Source organism: Centruroides vittatus, unplaced genomic scaffold (assembly GCF_030686945.1).
Source record: "Centruroides vittatus isolate TY-2023 unplaced genomic scaffold, ASM3068694v2 contig_602, whole genome shotgun sequence".
In the NCBI taxonomy this organism is placed as follows: domain Eukaryota; kingdom Metazoa; phylum Arthropoda; class Arachnida; order Scorpiones; family Buthidae; genus Centruroides; species Centruroides vittatus.
The window spans coordinates 300,239-316,580 of record NW_027122368.1 but is presented as its reverse complement, the minus strand read 5'-3'; the positions used below and the strand labels follow the sequence as shown (position 1 = coordinate 316,580).

Below are 16,342 nucleotides of genomic sequence, written 5' to 3'. Positions count from 1 at the left end.
CAGCTTTAAATGTCGCCGGAAAAGTTAAGCAGCTCGTTGCTGGATTTTTTAGTAATGAATTGGACCGGAAGTTTTATAAACTCGAGTGTTTCGTCGTACGTTCCAGCTTAGGTTATTTATTAACATAAAAGAAAGGAGTAAAATAAATTAAATTACTTAAAAATCGTAATTAAATTATACAAGTTTGCAATTAAATAAATAAAGATTACGAAACAAAGAAAGATAAGGAGAGCTGCGGAAGATGCATTTGTGTAGGCCTAATATTGGTAATTAAATAGAAACAGAGAAGCAATTGCTAAGCCCTAAATGTTCCAATTTATTACATTAATAATTACAGTTATACTTCGAACCGTTAATGTCATCGAATTACACATGTCGGTATCCGTATTGGTTTATTATAGCAGAAAACGGCACAAAATACTTGAAAGAAAATTCATACTTTGGGTAATTGGTCATTGGTAAAACAATGCGTACAAAAATGTCACAAAGCATAACCGTAAATACTAGAAATGACTATTTCTGTGTTCTACAGTATTCTATATTTGAAGTTTGCTGATTGTGAATTAAATTGCAAGTCGAAATATCGCCTTGGAATAATATTTCATAATAAATTATCTAGGTGGGAAGTTTAAAGCAGGGATGTCCAACCCGCGGCTCAATGTACCCTAAATTTTTTTAGGTATATTTTCATTTATTTTGGTAAAGTAAGTCGTAAAAATTATTATCGTTTCACCGGATACACTTCGATGTCGTAATGACGTAATTGGTGACATAATTTGTAACTTACCAATAAAAAAAAGTAGGTGGCGTGGTCTGTCATTTTGATTTGTTTCGGATTCAAAGATTTTTGTAATGAAGTGATGTTGTTAGTAATAAAGAAATGTGTACCTTTTATCAGGCGTTACAAAAGTTAGCTATTTAATAGCTGAAAATTTGGCTCAGAAGATAAGCCACTGGTAGATGGTGAATTAATAAAGAATGTATTGTAATCGCTTTTAATGAATATTGTCCCGAGAAAGTGAACCTATTCAATGAAACGAGTATCTCACACCAGACGATTGGTAGAAATGATGACATAGCTGACGGTATTGTGAGTACACGAGTACACCCAATTATCTAAATGTGTTCGTTACAGTTTAGCATTGGATGAAAGTACCGATGTCAATTTTAATGTAATTGAAGAAATGTTGAACCTATGGGGACTGGCAACAACTGGCAGGGACATACTTGAACACTTTAGTTTTGCCATTGAAAAGTTCAATATTGATAGAAATAAAATTTATTCGATTACAACTGATAGTGCTTCTGCATTAATTGTAAAAATAATGGATTTATTACTTTATTCAAAGAATCGGTTGATTATGATATACTTAACTACCATTGCTTGATTCATCAACAGCAATTATGTACTCAAAAGTTAAATATAAATCAGTTGATGACACATCTTGTGAAAGTTGTGAGTTTTATCAGATCTCGGGGCTCGAACATGGTAGTTCAAAGCATACTTGGAGTGAGTATGAAGACGTTATTTCTCGAAAGTCAGTTGGCTCGGTAAAGCAGCAATTTTGAAATGATTTCAATTAGTGTTAGCTGAAATAAAAGAGCAAAGAAAGAAGCAAAATGTAGACATTTTAGAAAATGAAGAATGCTTGAATGATCTTGCCTTCTTAGTAGATATCACTGAAATGTTGTCTAAACTTAATTTGCATTTACAAGAAAAAGATCAGTTATCTACACAATGTTTGAGCGAATAATAGATTCTACTAAGAAGTTAGAATGTTTGATAACAATTGAAAGATAGTGAAATTGTGCATTTTCGGAGTTTATTAAAAGGAAAAGAAGAATTTCCTATAAACTTTGAAGAATATAGTAAAGTTTATGTGAAGAGAATGGTGCCCCTGCATTAAGGAGCACCATGTGCTTCCACATAATTAAATTAAAATTGTTTAGTGATTCATTTTCATTTAATTATATGGAAGCACCGTCCGACTACCAGCTAGAACTCATTGAACTTTAAAACAGGGAATTTTTGAAAACTTATCATAGAGAACATTCCCTTCTAGAATTTTATAAAGTTCATTCTTTCAATGAATTTGATGAAATTGTCAACTTATCTAGAAAACCGTTATGCACGTAGGCTTATAATAGTACTGTACATATTGTTGTGAACAATTCTTTTTGTGCATGAAAAACATCAAAACTACTGGAAGGAATAAGGTGAGTGATTCCTATTTAACTAACAGAATTAACGCTAGTACCATAAAAACAGATATTTGACAATATTATAAAAGGAAGACTGTACCTTTGTGGCCCGCTGAATATAGAGTGGATCGGGGGAAGATGCCTAACATTTTGCTTATGAAGGAAATTATAGCGATAATTTGGGTTTTGGGGATTCTAACGAAAATATCATATTCTTGAGTATGTTTTCAAATGAAACTTTGGAGTATATCAAAAATAATTGTATTGTGTTTGCAATGACGACTTTTTCTCTGTCTGGCATTTTAGGCATCTCACCCCAATCCGGGTGAAATGTCTAAAGGATTATGATGAGAAAACAAGTATAATTGCATAAAATTAATTTTCGAATATCTTAACCAAATTAAATTGATTACATATTTAGTACAAAATACTTTATACAGTATAAGAATTAAGCCTATTCTAACGGGCTCTATAGCTAGCTGGAAGCATTCTTCAGTCCAGGAACCTTTTTGAGAAGTTCTTATATAACTTCTGTGCATATCTTGCAATAAAACGAAAAAACAAAAATTTATTTAAAATAGGCATGTTATCCCAAGAAAAACGTGGCATCTTTTCCATTTGTCGGGGTAAGATGCCTAGTGGATTCATGTGTTCTAGCATGTCAGATCGGGATCGGCGGTATCTGACAATGGAAACTTTAGAACCTTAACTAAATCACGCATTAATTGTTTTTCGCAATTTTTAATAAATTCTATATTAACTTTTAGTTTTAAAATTACTCTGGAAACATTTCACAACAGGAAACTTCCTTCTTATCTCGCTTTTATTCTTCTCGGATATAGAAAATGGTAACGGTAAGCCAACTTTAGCTTTCCGCACTCAATATTGGCCCAACGATCCATCCTACAAACACGTGACAGTATCTGACGTCACCGTTTGAAAATAACAAAAATTAGGCATCTTCCCCCGATTACCATCTTACTCCGAATCACTATACCTAAATTTCTAATTTGGCCCATTAGAAGAAAAGGTTGGACAACCCTGGTTTAAATAAATCTAGGTTTTACATTTTAAAATACATTTACCTTCATATGTGATTAAACAGTATATTCGCTATTACTAATAATACTTTAAAAGTTGTGGATGACGATGTAAATATTTTTATCCCGTCGAATATTTTCAGGATGTCCTCGTGTGTCGTTTTGATTCTAGTCATCCTCCTGGACCTGGCGTTTGCGCAAAACGGGTGGTCGTGGTCGTCTCCGAAAAGAACGACCGTCACCTCTCCGCAAAATCCCAAATTATTCGATTATCAGACGGCACAAAATCTGTTGAACATAGCACAGTATTTCTTCAGTAGGTATTTATAACTTTGGATTTTTTCGGCGGTAAATATCCCTATTCATTTTTCAAAAAATCAATTGGAAAATTTTATTTTATCAAGCACTCCCACGTAGCTGCACTTACCAAGGCAATAATTACCAATGCGGCTCGTCACTTTCTTGTTGGATTCAGGGTAAGAAACCGTTGGATACTTGCAGTGGAGGGATGTTCTGGAGTTGTTGCGTACCAAATAATGCGGAGCCCTCTCGAGTCGGTTTAGTGGATGACCCTGGTAAAAATTTCAATAAATTTTAAAGAAATCCATTATTTCCGACGTATAATTGCACTCTCTTAATAATTATTATTTAGAATGTGGCAAAATATACGTAAGGAATTCGAAAATAGTCGGAGGATCGAATGCCAAGTTCGGACAACAACCGTGGCAGGTAATTCTCACGTATATCTAAAATGTAAAACGTTATTTAAAGGTAACGCTAACGATTCTTTCATTCATTTATTTATTTACACAGGTTGCGATAGTAAAACAGTCACTGCTTAGTAGGAAGATAGCGTGTGGAGGAGCTTTGATACACAAAAAATGGGTCGTAACTGCTGCTCATTGCGTCTACAGGTAGGGTAAAATGCAAATAATCGTTCCTACGTTCTTCTATTTCAAAGTTGATAAATTCTCATTAAATAGCTTTAAAAAAACTTCAAATGTATTCGAAACGTTTTAAAAGGAAATTTACAATATTTTGGATCTCTTCATTATAGTGTTTTTCGTAAGTCACGTGGCATAGGAGATCGTGCAGGGAGCGGGAGTGATGGTAGACAAAGCATCAGGTGCGAGTGTCCGTGCAATTAATTTGCGTTTGACAGATCGTATAATCAGTACAATAGTCAGTGTTTCCCAACTGGATTTTTGACCCGTCGCCCTTTTAAGCTTAATACTTTTTTGTGGCCCCCATGATAGTAGCTCGGGAAAAAATTAAAATCTAAACCTTAAAAATTTCACTGCTTTTTAAAATATTACAGAATGGATTTTTAATTAAAAATGGACTTACACCACTTTTATAATAAACGGTCCCTGTGTCAGCTATCAAATGTACGATTCTGCGTTGCAAACGACATTGTTATTAGAGAGGTCGCGTCCGACGTTTTCAACGCGAGAACGTGTACGTCGGACGTTCAGCCTAGAAGTTGACAATGGTTCCCGTAAGCCTAGAAGTTTGACAATGGCGTTTGGAACGTCGAGCATGATTCCACTGACGTTCCAAACGTTATTGTCAAACTTCTAGGCTTACAGAGAGGCGGCGTTGAACGTCCGACGTACACGTTCTCGCGTTGGAAACGTCGGACGCGACCTCTCTAATGTTAATTAAAACGCGTAACTTTCAACCTTCAAATTCAAAACGTGTGTACAGTTGTACAGTACATACGATATTCCTATATATAATGGTTACTTCTTTAAATACTTACGTTTAGCTCCACACTCGATTTTACTCCAATTTTAGAGGCGAAGAAATGGTGGCACTAAATTGAAATTTCAGTGTATGCCAGGGTTTCTCAACCAGGTCAGGATTGATCCCTTAGCAGTCGATGTAACTTTGCAAGTTTAATATTTTTAAAGAATTTTTTTATAAGTTTTTCACATTTTTGCTGTTAAATAAGTGTAGGAAGATGTTTTTAAAAGTTACGTTAAGAGGTTAAACATAATATCTTAATAATTTACTTATTGAAATTTAATCGTTTTTATGTAATTTTAATATTTTATTTTGACTATGGCTCCGGCTGCCCAAAGTATACTTTTGGCCTGTGGCTCCTCTGAAATGTTCTGTGGCCTGAAGAGTTTCACTGCACTGCACTAGGTTATACACTTTCCCCTGATGCTTTGTCTACAATCTCCAGCTACTTCTCCGCTCGATCTCCTACGGCAAAAAACACTGCATCGTTTATTCATAATATTGAATTTCTTTAATGTCAAGTTTGCCATTTCTTACGCGTCGAAAATATGTCGGTATCCTAATCAATGCCGAGCAATATCTAATGTTTGAAGTAGAAACTGTACTTTACAGAAGTCACACCTCAAACCTGAAAGTACGATTAGGAGAACATAATATCAGACAAACCAGCGAATCGCTCCCCCACGAAGAGTATCCGGTTCGAAGAAAAATAGTCAATCCCGGTTATCATCCATCAACGTACAGGCACGACATCGCCCTTCTCGAACTGAGCCATCCAGTTGTTTACAGGAAACACATAATTCCAGCCTGTTTGCCAGAGAAAGGCGATGAATTTGCGGGTCAGAAAGCTACGGTCACCGGATGGGGAAGAATTCAATACGGTAATAATTGGTTTACGAAGATGATGTAAAGGCCATATCTACGTATAGACTAGGCCTATTTTCAAGAAATGTTTTCATTTCAGGCAACAGAAACGCACCCAGCGAACTACAGAAGGTAGAGGTAAACATTTATTCTTTAAAAGAATGTCAAGATATGTACAAGAAAGTCGGAAGAAGAGAGACTATTTATTCGACTATGTTATGCGCCGGATATAAAGAAGGCGGTAAAGATTCTTGTCAGGTAAGAACAACTAACGATTAAGAAATTGAATTTGGTAAAAGTCGCACATTAAAAGACTAAGTTTATTATTTAGGGTGATTCCGGCGGTCCATTAGTTACAAAGAAGGACAATAGAGCGGTATTAATAGGTCTGGTTTCCTGGGGCGTCGGATGCGCCAGAGCCAATCTCCCGGGCATTTATACGAGAATATCCGAATACGTCGACTGGATCTACAGATACATACGTTGAAAATTTACACGATATTCATTTTCACGGGGCCAAATTAATACTAGCTTATTCTTAGTTTTACTTTCGATTCTCGTAATTAGAAACCGAACGTAACACTTACGATAATCGTCCCGGGAAGAAAAAAGGCGGCAGGAAGATTTTATACCTCAAATTTGAATAGGCAGTAGACTAATATAGAAAATAGTAAAGAATCTGGAGAATTCCAGGGAAGACGAATCCATTACACTTCTGTCTAACCCACGAAACACTAATGTTTGGCTAATCATCGTTTAACGCGTTCGAAAACAAAACAATTCTTTACCTAGAGTAAGAATTGCGCGGAATTTGATCGAGTCCAATGAAAAATTTCAAGGGGTTTACTCGCCAACGTTGTCGGGTAGAAGTAAAATTATCATTTCCTCCAACTGTTTATATAAAAGGGCATTCGATTTATGTAGCCCGGAGTATTTTGTACAGTTCTTCATTACTTAAGCGATTTACGTGCCACAATATACATTTGCTACGCATCGAGATTTGTACTTTGTAAGAAAAACCCAAGGAGTGTAATTAGGAATAAATCGATTTTTATCTTATTCTAAGACAAGGCGATAATTCGTTCCTATCTACTACTTACATCGAACGATTTAAAATCTCGGGATAAGCCAAGTTATCTTTGTTAATATTAACGGGAATGAAATTCGGATTGCTCGGCCGTAGGCTCGTGCCATAACGCCTCTGTTTACGTTCTCGGTCGAATTTGTAGATCTACATATTTCGTGTACTTAAGCTAAATACAGCAATCTGAATATTGGCGGAATTCCGGCGGAAAGAAATATCGCATTTGTTTAACGCGACGAAATTTTGTTATAAAAACCCGCGGAAAATTAGTAAATCTGCCATTGATATCGAGAAAGGGTTTGCGAGGAATATTTGGCTGGAATATTATTTAACTCGTTATTTCTAGTTTACCGGTTGGGTGGAAAATCTGGCGGCGCCAGTACATTTTTAGATTTTTCAGATTGTATAACTCGATGGAGTACACAAATGCCCATTGAGTTTCTTCACTTTTACCACTCGTAATAATTAAAAGGTATATAAGATAAAATTTTCTGTAGTTACTTTTGCGCTGAAAAAATGTATTTAGTCACTATTGATTGTTATTACCAATAGTTACAAATCATTTATAACAATGAAATAATCGTGCTGTTATCGTTAGTTTTTTTTAATAAAATAAGATTTAATCGGTAGTAAATAAGTGAAACGCGACATATAAGTGTGAAATTTTAGAAACCAACAAGATCTGTATACAAATGAATTATTTATAAAAATATTTAAAAAAGAAATAGAAACGTTTTCACACTGCATCTTTTTCACACACCTCGGGAACACAGACGGTTTTTCGGTCAACTCCGCCTTTTATTACAGATTCCTCGTCCACCTCAATACGCAAACGATGTTAACCTGGTTATCGTCTACGCATAAAGACGAGAGTAGTTTCTAATAAAACGTAGATTTACCGTTTTGTGTGGAAAGGGCTCGATATGAAACCGTTTGTCGTTTCCTGTTTTTTTATTTTTATACATAAATGACCTGACCATTGAATTTATTAATACGAATTACTTAATTGAAAAATATTTTCGGATAAGATTTGGTATTCGAGAACGAACTTCTGACATTAAAAGATTATTCTTTTCAGAAATATTCGATTAAATAAAAGGATACGCACGCGGCTACAGTTTACTATTAAAACGCGGCTTATAAAAATAAATACTCGTATGTTCGTTGTATGACCACAACAAAATGGCTGGTAACTTACGTCACGTAGGTAAATTCCAAAGTTATTTTAAGTTACCAGGTTTGAACCTATTTTAAAGTACCAAGACACACATTTCGACCTAGCATATCTATTCCATAACTGGAAGTAAAAATCCATCACGTACAATTAGATTGTATCTTAATAACTCATAACTCCCAAAACAAACCTATCTATTGTGTGTTGCGCCATCTGTTATAAGATTTCGTTATAAAAAGTTTTACAATAATTTAAATGTTTAATTAAATAGCAAAAGACTTAATTTTCAGGTTAGAGATGAGTTTTATAAAACAATGCAAATGCTAATGACAAGTAAAATCCTCATTAAGTCTGACTTCTCGCGAGATATGACACGTGACCACCATCTATCTCTCCATCCTCTTGACTTTTCCAATCAAAATTTAATAGCGCCAATGACCCTTATACACAAGCTACTGTGCCAAATTTCGTGTCTTAATATCTTAGGTCGGGGTGAAGATCGAGACACGAAATTTGGCACAGTAACTTGTATATAAGGATCATTGGCGCTATTAAATTTTGATTGAAAAAGTCAAGGGGATGGAGAGATAGATGGTGGTCACGTGTCATATCTCGCGAGAAGTCAGATTCAATGAGGATTTTACTTGTTATGCGTTTTATAAAACACTGTAAATGCTATCTATCTACAAAATAAAGTATTTTGCTATTTTATAATAATTGCGTTATAAAAAGTTCATATATTTTTAATCTCATAACTAAAATTGTGTGTGGCGCCATCTCTTATTTATTTTGATTAATAATACAAATGTTATTTTTAAAATAAAATCTCTTAAAAGCCGGGAAGTCACTCAACTCGTTGCTAGAGTGTTTGTTTCTAGGTGTAATAATGGGAGAAGAGCCGCGTATAATCTGAATCAAAATTCAGACTAAGTTAAGCAAAAGTTAAAAAGTGAGTGTTATATGCAGTGGCAGCCTTAGGGGGTGGCGAGCGGGGCAATCGCCCGGGGCCTCGCTCTTGCAGGGGCCTCGCGCAACAACTCGAGTAGAAAAAAGTTGATATTTAAAACTTTTTATTTTATCCTTAGCTATTAGTTATAAGCCGCAAACATCATTTTTAAAACCCTGCGTACATCTTTTAAGGCATTTATGTACCGTACCTTAGTTTATCATCATTACTAATTTGTCGTCTTTATGACTCTTAACTTTTATAAATCTTCTAATATAATATTTTAACATTCCAAATTTATTTATTTATAACTTTTGCATTTCTCGTCAATCATCAGAAATATCTATTTTCAATTCACATACTTTGCACAAAGGATGAGGGCCTCGCAAAGATCTGCCGCCCGGAGCCTCGCAATCATTAAGGCCGCCGCTGGTTATATGCCATCGGCACTTCACTAAAGTAACAATACGCTGAAATTTGCCAACGTCCTCATCAATCGTGCTAACTCACTGTTAACAAACCACTTTCTTTACACTCGAAAAATCAGCACCACCGATACTGCTTAAACCAAACACACACCAATTATACACCGCCTCGATGAATGTTCGAAATCCGCCAGCATCGGGAAAAATCCTCTCCAATAATAGCCTAACAAGAAATCATCTGCACAAATCATCGAATGCCTAAAATTAAACCCGATGACATACGACTAGACTTTGACAATATACTGCAATGAATACAAAATAACCTACGCTTACTATAAGCGCCAAATATCACTTTCTGGGACGGAAGGGAACACTAGGAGTTCGGTCGTGGGTTCGGCCCTCGCTCGGACGGGCTGGCCACGTGGAGTTTTCCGGGTTTTTCTCCACGTCTGTAACGCCTAAATAGGGGCCAGTTTCCCTTAAAAAGACCTCCCTTGGCAGATCGCCCAAGTGTTTCGTTGCCGTAACTTAATTAAACGAACATATTCGCAGAATAGGCTAGAAGTCACGAATTCTCTGTTGTTTGGGAAAAGAGCAACCAAGAAGAAAAGAACGGGCACGTGTGCCCCAAGTGCCTAATGTACGGGCGCCCCTAGTAACGTCTCTCATCGAATATATCGCGGAAAGCTACGATCGTTGATCAGAATCGACCGGGCGACTCATCTGACCTCAGATCGAACTGCCCAGTCTAACGTCCGGCGTTTTACGTTTTAGGATCTGGTGGATGTAGCTTAAATGAAAGCTGATTATAATAAGTAATCGTTCAGATGGTTTTGAAATACCAGCCGACAGTTTGAAGGGGGACACGACCCGTTAGCCACGGACTTGAGACCATCTTTTCGAACAATATCGATTTATAAAACTCGTTTCGGTTTCCGGACCAAAAACAATAAACTTTTTTTGGCCTGCGAAATTCTTGGAAAATCTACCAACGAATAATGCTCCGCCCTCAGCAAATAACTCAAGTAGCGATATATTCCATAGACGTAATGACTTAGCAAAAGAAATTTCGGCGGATGGATTCCGGATGAAGGTTTTTATCGACGTTAGGTACATTTTTGTGGGGTGATGCGCGATCTGCAAAAAGACGTAATTACGGCAAGGAGTTCTTAAGATTTTTCCAACCTGGCGCCATGCTCTAGTCTAAAAAGTGTAATTTAAACACACGTTTTGTGAGAAGACGAGATTTATTCTATTGCGTGACATTCGTCTACATTAGTCGAATTCGATATAGCAGTCAGAACCTGTTTTTATGCGGGGGATAGGGACCGCATTAAATAAATAACATTAAAGTTAAATCGTAAAAAATTTACGGATTTCCAGACATTATACTTCGAATCCAGTTCAGGTAAACGGCAACGTTTGTATAGACGTCTGGAAAGTTGGGTTTGGCGCAGTTGGAGCCGAAAGACGTCAATCCGATCAAGTAATGCCTGTGATTTTTCACGCAGGTGAGGGGACCGCCCGAGTCTCCCTAAAAGAAAAAATGTCAATCGAATCGCTCTTAATTCTAGACGATTGAATTAACTTTCACTAACCTTGCACGTTCCTTTACCGCCTTGTAAAGTTCCCGCGCAGACGTGCTTATTAGAAACTGAGATTCTGTACGTGGACGAGTAGGCGCTGCGACATATCGTCCACCCGAATACTTTAATATGAACTACTTGTAGCGTGTTAGCCAATTTAGCATCTGCAAGAAACGTTATTATTAAACGATTAGAAAAATAGACAAGATGGTGGAGATGAACACTTACTCGATTCCACTCTTCCCCAGCCGGATGCTTTACAATATTCTCCTACAAAATTCATGCCGGTGGTGGGGAGGCAAACGGGTCTTATGTAATCGTTAAAGACAACGGCCTTTTTAAATTTCATCATCCCTATATCGTAATTGTAACCGCTGAAACGTCGATGATAAAAGATTTTTTCTATTTCGTAAAGTTTTTGGTATCGATCCTTATTTTTCAACTTGTGCTCTCCCAATCTCGCCTTCCAATAAGCGGGTCTCAGGAGATTTGTTTTCGAACTGAAAGAACAGCGCAAGATTCGCAAAGTTCCTGTAGAGTAGTGTAAACACCGGAGAAATGTTTCTTACCTGACGAAACAATGGGCCGCAGTCAAGATCCATCTTCTATTAATGAGGACGGCTCCACAAAAGTGATCGACGACACCGCGAATTGGGTGATTCAAACGCAGGGACACCTAATTTTAATTATTTTTTTTTTATAATGGAAAAGATTAATGTATACACATTTATAAACTGTAAACCCGAGACGGTAATTATTTTTATTTTACTTCCACTTCGTAAATCGGTAGAAGGATAACTGGCAGCAATTCACGTATCTAAACTTTAACAAAGAATATTTTCTGTAGACACCACTGCGCTTTAGATTTTATTGGGGCAAATGCTTTCGTTGTTGCCAGTTATAAAACGTGCGGAATTTATTCCCGTTAAAAGACGAAGCTTACAATTTTATCTCCTCGACCGAGGGAGGGGTACGAAAGGATTCTTTCTCTTGGTGACGTTAGTCTGGCCGGATCCTCCAATGGCTAGAACACCCCCGAAAATATTGCCGAGGTAGGCGACTCGAACCCCGTTCTCCAGGGCGGAAGATCGATACCTTAACCGCCAAAGAGAACAATTTTTAACTTGTGACAAAGTTTACCGTCGGTTCGTTTTAATTAGTCTTTTTATTTTGTATGCTGGAAGACCAAAAAAGTCATTTCCAACGCGATTTCAGAATTAATACGCTTTAATATCATCATAAATGTAATTATACTGAAATTTTTTCTTAAAATGCCATTCTCGACATAAGTTTCATCCATATAAAAGCAACTTAACCTTTACGATAGTTATAAAAACATGCGATAATTCTCACTAATCACAATTGCGAACTGTTTCCAGTTATTTCCAGTTGTCCGTAGTGAATGAAGTCGTGGAACAAAAGAAACTGTTAGTTGTAAAAATTTGAATATAAACTTCGTAGCCAAGAGTTGTACTTTTCCTATTCCAAAACCATTGGACCGAACTTTAAATGAGAAATACGAACGACAATAGAGCACTTACTTGCCAAGGTACTTCGCCATAAACGGCGTGTCCGCCTCCGACGATTCTGTTGCGAAATTCCATATTTTGACCACAATCTGCAAAAATTTGAAAACGCAAATATTCGCTACCTTCTACTAGACATTAAGTATTTTACTAGTTAGTGTTGGTGAACAGTTAAGGACAGTGGTAAGCAATTACGCCAAACTTTAGACACCGTAACTCGAGAATATGATTAAAGTACGTTATCGAACCACTTACACTGGCTCGTGACTCGATTAGCGATAAAGCATAAGATAAGCGCCGGGACGGTCATCTTTCGTATAATAAAGTACGGTTTGACCATCCTTACTATTTATACAATACAGAAGTGACCTTGGTGGTCGGTGCGAGAAGTATCTTTAAACCTCTCCTACATTCCACTAAAAATTATATAGAAGTCTTCTAGGGCGAATGACTCTCCTTCTGATCCCAATGTCAGTCTAAATGGCAACAAATGCATCGTCGATACAATTAACATTATGTATGGAAATTGTATACTCCGCGTGCCCTTTCGATTCGCAATACACGAATTTTAAAGTAACATTTACAACGCCATATTTTACCTCAATTAAGATCGTTTCTCCGTCTCGTTCCCAGTATTTTATTGAATTATTAATAACTTTACAATCTCTTTGTGGTATGATAATTTCCAGGTAAAATTCATAAAACTCCTTCGAATTCTTCGAACTGTAGTAAATTGTAATTACTTACAAAGAAATATCCTGGATACAATTTAAAACGTTAGTAATTAGTAAATAGAAATTTTTAGCAGAAACGAAGGCACGCTCAATGACGGTCCGGCGAAATAATTGCCCGCAAGGAAGCAATTATTTATATATGTAAAAGGAACCGTGCATAAGTTAATTGTTATTAAAATAAATTCGTATAAAAATGAAATAACAAATAGAAGGCATCGCGTGCTCGATTCGGAGAAAAGTAATGAAGTTTTCTGCTTACCAGCACAATGGTAAAAAGCATTGAAATTGAAAGTAAATGGTTATTTAAATGTTGACGAGAAAGAGTTACGCGTATATTTTTTAATGATTTTTTATAACTAAGAAATAATGTGTAGAAGTGTCATTGTTTTGACTTCGATCGTTTCGCTTATTTTTGAATATCGAAACTCTTTTGTTCAAAACTATGTTCGGCACGTGTCAAAGAAACTGGAAGGGAAGACAATTCTGAATTTAGCAAATGCTTTATTCGTTAAAGCAAATATATGTAAACAAATCTCGAATTTATGCGTTTTTTTAAATAACATCAACAGTTCTTTTATACCTTTCTATTTGTATAACAGCAGTTACAATCAATAAGACTTGTTTGGCGACAAATAAAGAAACGCGTATTGCTATAAATTTAAATTACGTGAATAAACGTGTCTTTAACTTTGATAAAATTAAGTCGGATACTACGTGTACTTTATCGCCTCGTTATTTTCTATTATAGATTCGTTACCTACAAACTACACCTGAGCTAATTCTTTTATCAATTCTTTCCGTGTTTCTTAGATTGGTGTCAGAATTTACAAGATGTAATGCCTTTAACCACTTGGAGGTAGATTACACGATGGTTTTAAAAGCCAATCACCAATATTTCTCACACCCGGGCTGCGGTTTTACAAAGGGCTTACAAATAGATACTCGAAATTAAACCTAAATTTGAACTCGACCCAAAGAGCGTAATTGACTTTTATAGATCGATGATCTTTACAAGTTAAAAATAATCGTTATAAGGAAATTGGTTTAACTTCGTTATTTAGAAGCAACTTTACATATATTTTAACCGAAGGAGCACCAGAAAAGTTATAAATTACGATAGGGAAAACATAATGAGCCAAAGTATCGGTTAAGGAGATTTTCGGACAGACCCATCTTGCGCACAGGCGTAAATATCCACACAAGATCACCGGGCAGCAGATCTTTGTGAGGCCCTCGTCCTTTGTGCAAAGTACGTGAATTGAAAATAGATATTTCTGATGATTGACGAGAAATGCAAAAGTTATAAATAAATAAATTTGGAATGTTAAAATATTATATTAGAAGATTTATAAAAGTTAAGAGTCATAAAGACGACAAATTAGTAATGATAAACTAAGGTACATGAATGTCTTAAAAGATGTACGCAGGGATTTAAAAATGATGTTTGCGGCTTATAACTAATAGCTAAGGATAAAATAAAAAGTTTTAAATATCAACTTTTTTCTACTCGAGTTGTTGAGCGAGGCCCCGGGCGATTGCCCCGCTCGCCACCCCCTAAGGTCGCCACTGATCGCCAGGCCGATATGACACGGTTCGGTGCATAGCGTCGTAACGTCTTCGATCTTTCTGCTGTACCTTTGAGTGACATCAGAAGTGCCCCTCTTTCAAACGTTAACGTTAATGTACGTAAGCGACCTATGACCGAAGAGTCGAGTAACTGTCTCGACTCTTCGGCGGTCGTGACTAAGTGCCCCAGGTAATTGTCGGGTTGATCTTCGGATTGATATGGGAATGGTTGTCTCGACTTCGCGTCCGTGGAGTAAAAAGAATAGAGAGAATCCGGTAACGTCCTGCTTCGCAGTATTTTACGCGAAAGTTACAAATGGTAACACCGAGCCCGTCTTTCTGCTCAACATCGACATACATAGACATCATATCTATTAAAGTCTTGTTATAGCGTTCACTTAATCCATTTGCTTGTGGATGGTACGCGGTCGTCATGCTGTGTGTTACCTGGCAGCATTGAATAAGTTCAGACACAAGTCTTAATTGGAAAACTTTTTCTCGATCGGTGATTGGAGCCTGTTGAAGCATGGAGAACCTTGGGGCTCCATGCTTCAACAGACTTTTGTCGACAACAAATCTAGCTATTTCTCGAGCCTCGGCTGTCGGTAAAGCCCTGATGGTGGCATATCGTGTTAACTAATCGGTGCAGACCACAATCCATTTATTTCCTGTTAGGGATTTTGGGAGCAGACCAAGTAAATCTATACCAATTCGATAAAAGAGCGCTATAGCTGGTGGGATGGAAATAAGGCGACCGGGTGGCTTCTGTGGTACTGACATTCTTGACAATGGGAGACATAGTGTCTTCTTGTGCGGTACAGCCTTGGCCAAAAAAATCGCTTTCTGATTCTGTCGTAAGTTTTAGCGAACCCTAAGTGGCCAGTGGTAGGAGCATCGTAAAAACGTTGCAGAATGTCCAGACGCAAGTGCTTAGGGATTACTGATAATCAACGACGAATGTTTCGGAGAAGTTTCATTTTTTCTCGGTCAGATCGTAATTTTTCTTACAAAGAACGCCGTTGGGTTCTTTGATGGGCTCAGACCTTTCGAGAGCACGAATTACTTCTGCCAGCTTAGGATCATTTCTCTGATTGACGGCAATATTTGTGAGTGTGGCAACTATACCAGTCTCTACAGAAGTGTCGACATCTACTGGATTCCTCGAAAGGCAGTCTGCGTCTTTATGTTTTTGTCCGCTTTTATACATCGTATTCGCGAAGTCTTAAAGCCCATCTAGCGAGTCTTCCCGATGGGTCCTTCAGTCCGGCTAGCCAGCATTATGCGTGATGATCTGTTACCACAATAAATGGTTAACCGAAGAGATACGGACGGAATTTGCGGATCGCCCATATCACAGCGATACACTCCCTTTCTGTGGTCGAATAATTCTTTTCTGCCTTGGCAAGTGTCCGGGATGCATAAGCAATTACCCTTTTCTTGCCATCTTGA

The 16,342-nt window shown here is 37.0% G+C and overlaps 2 protein-coding genes across 2 annotated transcripts in view; one reads left to right on the top strand and one right to left on the bottom strand.

Annotated features, from left to right (window-relative positions):
* The window catches only part of LOC136979322 (transmembrane protease serine 9-like), a 30,427-nt gene extending 23,516 nt beyond the window's left edge, over nucleotides 1-6,911 (top strand). Inside the window, exons 10-16 of the mRNA XM_067275268.1 lie at nucleotides 3,386-3,558; nucleotides 3,647-3,817; nucleotides 3,895-3,971; nucleotides 4,056-4,156; nucleotides 5,601-5,869; nucleotides 5,953-6,110; nucleotides 6,184-6,911. Coding sequence (XP_067131369.1) covers nucleotides 3,386-3,558; nucleotides 3,647-3,817; nucleotides 3,895-3,971; nucleotides 4,056-4,156; nucleotides 5,601-5,869; nucleotides 5,953-6,110; nucleotides 6,184-6,339 — 1,105 coding nt within the window. The 3' untranslated portion in view covers nucleotides 6,340-6,911. The remainder of the gene's footprint in view (nucleotides 1-3,385; nucleotides 3,559-3,646; nucleotides 3,818-3,894; nucleotides 3,972-4,055; nucleotides 4,157-5,600; nucleotides 5,870-5,952; nucleotides 6,111-6,183) is intronic.
* A 3,939-nt stretch (nucleotides 6,912-10,850) lies between these two features.
* On the bottom strand, nucleotides 10,851-11,419 carry LOC136979321 (testisin-like). The gene is made up of 3 exons (XM_067275267.1): nucleotides 11,296-11,419; nucleotides 11,080-11,231; nucleotides 10,851-11,015 (listed from the first exon to the last, which is right to left on the bottom strand). The coding sequence occupies exons 1-3, from the start codon at nucleotides 11,417-11,419 to the stop codon at nucleotides 10,851-10,853; spliced, it is 441 nt and encodes a 146-aa protein (XP_067131368.1).
* Nucleotides 11,420-16,342: the final 4,923 nt, after the last annotated feature.

Coding starts and splice junctions, on each gene's coding strand:
- LOC136979321 (XM_067275267.1), bottom strand. CDS start 11,419: ATGATGAAATTTAAAAAGGCCGTTGTCTTTAACGATTACATAAGACCC. Junction 11,232..11,295: donor CTGGGGAAGAGTGGAATCGA/GTAAGTGTTCAT, acceptor CGTTTCTTGCAG/ATGCTAAATTGGCTAACACG. Junction 11,016..11,079: donor GCGGTAAAGGAACGTGCAAG/GTTAGTGAAAGT, acceptor TTTTTCTTTTAG/GGAGACTCGGGCGGTCCCCT.